At 53.5% G+C, this 7,552-nt stretch overlaps 1 protein-coding gene across 1 annotated transcript; it reads left to right on the top strand.

Annotated features, from left to right (window-relative positions):
- Positions 1–248: 248 nt before the first annotated feature.
- LOC117312759 (spermatogenesis-associated protein 31E1-like) lies at positions 249–7,333 on the top strand. Its single transcript, XM_073805696.1, has 6 exons — positions 249–439; positions 1,185–1,242; positions 1,827–1,887; positions 2,165–3,046; positions 3,434–6,013; positions 6,928–7,333. The coding sequence occupies exons 1-6, from the start codon at positions 263–265 to the stop codon at positions 7,331–7,333; spliced, it is 4,164 nt and encodes a 1,387-aa protein (XP_073661797.1). The 5' UTR covers positions 249–262.
- The last annotated feature ends 219 nt before the right edge of the window (positions 7,334–7,552 follow it).

The following is a 7,552-nucleotide window of genomic DNA, read 5'->3' as shown; positions in this document are numbered from 1 at the left end:
GAAAAATGTGATTTCCAGGTGGAACGAACAGAAAATTGACTAAGGTCTAGAAGACCCATGAGGGTGGAGGGCTAGAGCTGTGGGGCAGATGTTTAGGGAGGGGCCGTGGTACAGCCTCCTCCTCTATTACTCCCTCCCACACCCTCAGGAGCCCTTTGTGACCAAACCACAGCTCTATGATGTAGGCCTAGGGCTTTAGTCTCCAAGTACATGCCCTGTGCTCAGTTGCCTGCTGGCAGCCCTGTGATTCAGATAATGGAGAATGCTCTTTCCTCTGAAAAGCACTTTTGATACTTGGCAGTACTCCAGTTGCACTCTCTGTGTGAGTGACATCATCCTAGCCTTCCTGTGTGGACTGGGGCTCTTTTTCCTGTTACTCCGCTACCTCGAGAATAATGTATCTTCACCACCTCCCAGGAAACATGAAAACATCAGGAAGGTAAGGAACCCTTGGGTCAGACCCACAAGCACATGATCCTCTCTTCTTTTCTATCGTTATTTCCACTTTTCTCAGTCAACTACACAGACTCCTGAAATGGGAAAGAACAGGACATCTACTCTCAAGTATAGAACATCATCCCTGTAAGGACACAAGCCAGCCTGGGCAGGGGATAGAGTGAACACTAGGATTTCTATCCAAAGGTCTCAGACCAGTTGCCCAGGTATGGTAGAGGGCTCCAGGGCAAGTCTCACACACAGTGACCGGAGGTCAAGCACTGGATACCGAGTTCAATCTCAGCCAGAGGACAGGCCCATGAGCACTGGATCACCAGCTGTGAACAGGTGTCTCGGATGAGGGCTGATCTGCTGGCAGTGCTGAGGCCCTGAGAGCCTCACAGCTGGCGCTGGAGTGGCCCTGGCCTTGGGAAGCAGAGCCCCACCTGCTGGAGCTCAGATGAATCCGTAGTGCAGAGAATGTCTGTGTTTCTTGAGCAGAGGAACAGTGACGAAAGAAATCCAGGGTGAATCTCACATTGAAGATCCTTCTTTATGTTCTTCAGAGAAGGAAAACAGAAAAGATTTTTATCCTCTTTAAAAATGAGTGAAAGGAAAGAAAACCCACAGAGCTCTGTTAGTTAAACGTAGAAAGTCATATTATGTTATGGACACTGAGTGTCTGATGCTTGTCTAGAGAGGGGAGAGTGAGAATTGGGTCCCAGGTCCTCATTTGTTCTGCCTCTCAGCATCAAATGGAGCCGAAGGGGAGACGCAAGATTAACGAGAAAAAGAGAGCTGTGAAAGGTAAGTTGTGCCATTCATCCCTGTGTGCCCCGAGGGTTAGCCCCCATCTCTCCCAGCCCTGAGGGCCCAGCTCCACAGGCTCCGAGGAGGCCAGTGGCAGGGCCTGTCCCTCAAGAAACAGAATCCTCAGGGAGGCTCCTGGGAAGGAGAGCAGAACCCAGATACCTCCCAGATTCCATGTGCACAATGAAGTGGTAAGGGGCCTGGAAAAGGGTGTGGCCCAGCAGGGGTGTGTGGGCTACAGTGGACCAATAGCGCCTGGGTTGGGAGGTGGGACCTCCAGGTCCAACCGTGGACAAGTTGTTTAACTTTGCTCAGATTCCTCTGTAAGGTGACCCCTGCCCATTCTCCCCCACATGGAGGACGTGAGGTCGGCAAGGGGTAATGGATATGGAAGTACTTTGTAAATGATAAACCCTTTCGTGAGCTTCGCCATCACTGTCAGGGATCATGTGGCTTTGGACGCTGGTGCCTGGGCTGCAATCTCCCAATGGTGTCCCCTTAAAGGGACACTGCACTCAGCCTCCTGTAAGACCCCCTAGGCCCTTGCCTTCACCATCGTGACCCACTCTGCTGATTTCCAGCTTGCAGAAATTCCCTGAAAGAGCTGGAAAAGGCTAGGGACCTGATTTCACTTCTGCGAAGGTAAAGAATCTTTCCCTTCTCTCCTGGGTTCTTCTTCCACCCAAAGCCTATGGTGTGACACCTGGACTGCAGGGAGCCTGGGGCTGAAATGCGAGGGGGAGCCCTGAGGACAGCGTACGTCTAAAGCCCTGGGGTGAGGGACAGCAGGAGCACTGTGAAGTCAGCATGGGGGCCGTGGAGGGCCGTGGGGCCACAGGTGCCCACCCCTGCCTGCCCTGCCCAGCCCTCCTGGCCCTGGGGGCTCCTGGCTGCAGCTTGTGCCTCATGTCTCCTGCAGCCACCTGCACAAGCTCCCTGACAAGGGCGGCTTCCATCAGCTCTCCTGTCAAGACCCCCTTGGTGAGGTGGGCAAAGCAGCGCCTGCTGCAGCCCACCAGCCCTGCAGGGAACCTGCAGAAGACGATGTTCCTGCCGTGTGCCCATCAGCTGCCCTGGTTCCTCTGACCCAGGGCTCTTTACCTGTGGCCTCCACCCTGTCAACAGAACCTGAAGACCAATCCAACTTGAAGAGAGTCACCCTTGGCACTGTGGCAAAGAGCTCACCTCCAGGTAATTCTTTTTTGGCATCTACCACTGCAGCCATCTTGAGTCTTGGCCTCGCATACTATCACATTTTGTTCCTGTCCTGCTGGTGGAAGATTACCAAGGCCTTGTTCTTCCCCACCGCATCACAGAGTAAGTCCTGGCAAGAACACCTGTCCCACCAGCCACCAGGGGCCCCGTCCTCGGGAGGGCCCACAGACAAGCAGGTAGAGACTGGTAGCCCCTTATTTGTCAACCCTGAAGTCCAGAAGCTGCTGGAGCTTCTAATCACCAAGAAAGTAAAACTAAACACTTGTAAGGAGAAAGAAAAGGATGGGTCATTCTCAGAACAAATGAGCTCAGACTACCACCTGAACACTTTAGGGAATATGTGGAAATCACTGGGTGCTGAGCAGGACAACACAACCCCTCAATCTTTCTGGAACATGAAAGACAACACAGAGCAGCTAGAGCAGCTACCTGGTCCTCAGCAGCTCTTACACTCCGAGGTCTTGAGGGACCACCTGGAACAGAAATACAGCCAGCTCTACTGGGGTCTCCCCTCTCTGCACAGCGAGTCCCTGGTGGCTGTTAGGAGCGCTGCTCAACAGCAGGCACCCTTTGTTTTATTCATGGAGTTTCTCATGGCTTTTCAGTTTCAATTCAACCTAGAATACTTTTAGGTGCTTCCCAGGCCCCAGTCTTGCCCTGCCCGGGGGTCCCACCCCAGCCTTTCACTCAAAACTTGCCTCCCTGCCAGCCCCCACCTCTGGCTCAGATCCAGGCCCAGCCCTACCTCCCATCTTCTCTCCTATCCGAACCACCTTATTCTCCACCCCAGATGAGTACCTGTGGACTAGACTGTCCTACATTTCAGAACAAGACACTATATTTTATCCCAACTGAAACTCAATGTCTGCCCCTTGTTGCAGAAGCAACTGAAAAGTGGGGAGCCTTCACCCTCTGTGGTCAAAAGATCTCAGAAAGGCTTTAACTAACTCATTCTCACCCTTCCTCAAGACAGGGGACGCTCCCAGGCTCAAAGGTCAGCAGTTTCCTTTCATCATGAGGACTTAATTGGCCCTGATCTCCAGAAGCAACATCTTCAAAAGAGGCTCATCAAAGAGCAAACCAAGAGGGGCCTGGCCCGCAGTATCCACCTGTCTCCGTCTCTGGAATTGAGCTCCTCTCAGTGCCAATTTTTAGGGACTTATCAGGCACAGGGCAAGCAGGGACCCTGGCAGCCCTCTGCTTTTACAGGCAAAAGGAGACTGGACCGACAGAAGATAAGGTCCAGGTGCCCTAGGAGATCCCGTAGGAAGGGTCAAATGCAATTCCAACCAGGGCAGGATTTCGGCAAGGGTCTAAGGCCATGTCTGAGGAGGATCTCAAAAGCTTCCTCCAGGACCAGCCTCCCAGTGAAGTTTCTGCTAAGAAACTCTGAAAAGGAGTCAGAAAGATACTTGATGAGCCCCTTGAAGAGTAACTCTGGAAACTGTTTACCCAGTAGCCCAGAGCAGAAACATCTAGAAAAATTCTTGAAAGCCCATTTGAGCACAAAGTTGAGGCAGATTAATCAAGGTATGACGCCTGTGATGGTGCGTCAATCCTGGCTTGCCGCCAACTATGCTTCTTATAAGCCCCACCCTCGTGAGGAAATCAGAAATCTAGCATCCTCAAAGTATTGGAAACCCTGTGTAAACTCCTCCCGTGAGCTTTCCTTCCTCAGTCCAAGCATTCGGCAGATGCTGGAAGCACATGTTATAAGGTGGCGGGTAAGGCACAGGTGGGGCTTACCCAACCAGGCCTTTGAGCCCATAAATCTCAAGCCAGGTGGGGCTCAATCCTTGTCCTCTCCAAGGTCCACCTTTTCCCCCTCTGCCACCTGTCAATCTAGAGCACACTCAAAAGTCAACTTGGCTAATAAGCTCTCTGGAAAACCTCAGCCCCATCAGGGAATGAAAGTGATAACAAAAGCAACAGTTCCCACCCTGGTGAGTCCCCTCCCTGTTCCCTCACCTGAGCATACAGAAATCCAGAGGGCCCTGGGAAAGACTTCACCTGGTGACAGGTATGGGCTCTCAGAGGCCCCTCTGAATGGACAGGAGGGCAGGCTGCCTTATCAGATGCCCATAGTCAACCTCATGGGCAGAAGCTGGGAGAATGGAACTGTCTTGGGGTTTCCAGCCACTAGGAAAACCCTGTCACCACCAACAAAGTCAGTTGCCCAACCTCCAAAGGAGCCATGCCTTAAAACACAGGTGGCTCAAGGCCGTGCCACTGGTGAGCTCCTTCCAGACTCTCACAGTGACATCCTCCTTCAAGACTATGCCATTGGCATGCCCCTCCAGGACTTTGCCACCAATGTGCTCCTTCAGGACCATCGCACTGATGTGCTCCTTTCTTCAGACATCTTGGCTTCTCACAGGTCTCTTTCTAGTTCCCAGAGGGAACATGCTAGTGAGGACGCACCAGCTTTCCAGGTGGTGCCATATGACCTCAACGTCAGGGAACAGAGCAGCCGGGGGCAGCAGACATTCAAAACACCACAACTTCAGGACCCATTTAAAGGCCAGAGGGAGATGTCTGCCCCAACTGAGGAGTGGAGGGACTTTCAGAGGCCCCAACCAAAAGAGCATGAAGAAATGAAGAGCCAGAGGGAGATGCTCGCATCAGCTGAGGAGTGGAGGGGTTTCACGAAGCCCCAACCAGGACAGCATGAAGAAACAAAAAGCCAGAGCAACGTGCCTGCCCCAGCTGAGGAGTGGAGGTGCGTTAGGAGCCTCCAAGCAGGAGAACATGAAGAAACGAGAAGCAACCAGGAACAACAGGAACCCAGGAAACCAAAAGTTAGGGACCCGTGTAAGGACAAGTTTGCCTCGACTGAGGGGAGGGAGGACAACTGGAAGCCCAAACCAGGAGAGTATAAAGAAAGGTCTTCAGGACTAAAGGCTTCGCAAGCAAGTGGGATGAGCCACGCTTCTCAGGTCAGGGAAAGAGGAGAGTCCCTTGGGAGCAAACATCCCCAGCTCTCACCAGGGAAGAGACAGCTTTCACCAGAAAGCCAAAAAAGGACGAGGCAGTATGTCAGCCACGATAAAAAAGGCAAAGGAATAGAAGAATCCCTTCAAAAAGGCAAGCCTGCATCAGCCACCGCTCACCAGCAGAAACCAATCAAAGGCAAACCTGTTGGAGAGAGCAGGGCTATTGACCCTTGTGCGACTGCAAGAGCTTTTGGACAGGTCCTAAGAGAGAAACTGGGGCTTCACCAAGGACTCTGTGCCTCAAAGTTAAATCTGCACCCAGAACAGCTCCAGGCCCCAGCACAGGGGCATTCCCACCACCACAGGGTTCTCTCCTCTTCAGAACAGAGAAGGGTGTTGAAAGATACAGCCTACAGTCACCAAACCAGCCCCAAGGACCACAGCTACCTTAACAAGAGCAGGCATACCACAGGCAGGGGCGACAAGTTAGCCTTCCCACCCAGGGAACTGGAGTCCCCAGTCAGACGCCGCCAGCATGGACCAAGGCTGGCCGGTGACTCAGGCCACCTGCGCCATCACCCAGCATGTCCTCAAAAATGTGTTCCCTCTGGTCAGCCAGAGTGTGCTTCTCATGCCTTTCCTGGGGGGAAAGTGGTGCCAAAAAAAGTTCAGTTCATGGAAAGAAAACCTGCTTCTTCTCACGTTAACAAATCATCTATGTGCTAATGGCTTCTCTTCCTACCACAATTTTTATTGTTTCCCAAAATACATGTTTTTTCTCATGAGAGGTGGTGGTCTCTGTCTGTGCCCTGCTGGGGGGAAGGGAAGGGATCAGGGTCCACTCTTCCCAGGTGCCTGCTCTGGCTTCCAGATGGGATGGGGCCATGGAGGGAGGTTGGTCCCAGCGTGGAATACTCATCCTCACCTCAATTCCCTCACTGCACTTAAGTTTCCATAATAGCAGCATTACAGAAACAAGCAACAGCATTCAGGACGTGTCAAGGTGAACTAAACCTAAAGACCTCCCCCTTCTCAGGAACCGGCTCAGTCCTCTCCTGCTCTCTCTCTACCTTGAACTTGTGGGACTGTAGGGGAGGGGTTTGCAGAGGCTGAAATTCCCCTCAGGCTCCAGAAAGTGTCACAGACAAGTTCACATGTCAGAATAAGGAGGGGAGTTTGGGGGCAGTGCTAGCCCAGAGTCCAGAGGTGGCAGAAACCTTGCCCCCATGTCTTGGTGGGGACAGATGATGCCTGCCCTGGAAGCTCCTTCTCTCCCTGATGGAGCTGGGATTGAGATTGGCTGGGAGTGTCACCCGGCCTCTGCCTTCCTCACAGTCTGGAGCAGCGGTGAGAACAAAGACCACGCACTCCCAGCTCTGAGGGTGTGAGGTGAGGACCATGGAGGCCGCCAAGGGCCGTCCACTCCTGCCCCAGAGGAGAGGACAGCCCTACTCACAGTGTCCACCTCCCCCAGGGAGCGAGCAGGGATGTGACTGTGTTTGCAGTCACCTCACTGTCTGTCATGTGCCCCTAGGGTGGGATGCAGAGGACGGAGGCAAGTGGCAGAGGTGCCCATAAATGGCACAGTGACCAAGGAGCCCCTGGCGTCCCACCACCGTGTACAGGCCCAGAGAAAAGAAGTTAGGGGCCAGTGGCTCACGGTGGCCCCAGCCCAGACTCTCCCCCGACTCCAGCTCCCAGAGCCCAGTCAGAGGGAAGGCGCCTGGAGCTCCCCTCCACAGAGGGTCAGGCTCCCAGAGGCCGTGGAGTCGCCAAGCAGGGAAGGTTCACTTCCCCACAATGTAGTTAATCAACTTTCACAGGACTGGGAGCTCACGACAGACTCGCCGTCTGTGACCTTTACCTACACGTGTGGCCCAAGGAGGCTCCCAGGGGACAGGTGGGACTTAACAGGCTCAGGGACTGTGCTGGGGTCGTAGCAAGTCTCATCTGCTATCAGCCTTGCTCACTCCAGAGTCTGGAGAGGGAAGAGGCCAGCAGACAGGATGTGTCACCCAGTGGGTGGGAAGTGACCTGTGGAGAACGAGGGTGCCGTCAGCTTTCCTCTCCGGCCCGTCCACACAGGAAACCAGGGAGACAGGAGCAATTCTACAGAGCAATTTGGGGCTCTGTGTCACAGTCACTCCCGTGGTGGAGAG

The sequence above is a fragment of the Tursiops truncatus genome, chromosome 6 (genome assembly GCF_011762595.2).
Source record: "Tursiops truncatus isolate mTurTru1 chromosome 6, mTurTru1.mat.Y, whole genome shotgun sequence".
Classification (NCBI taxonomy): domain Eukaryota; kingdom Metazoa; phylum Chordata; class Mammalia; order Artiodactyla; family Delphinidae; genus Tursiops; species Tursiops truncatus.
This window is presented reverse-complemented; position numbering and strand designations above follow the sequence as displayed.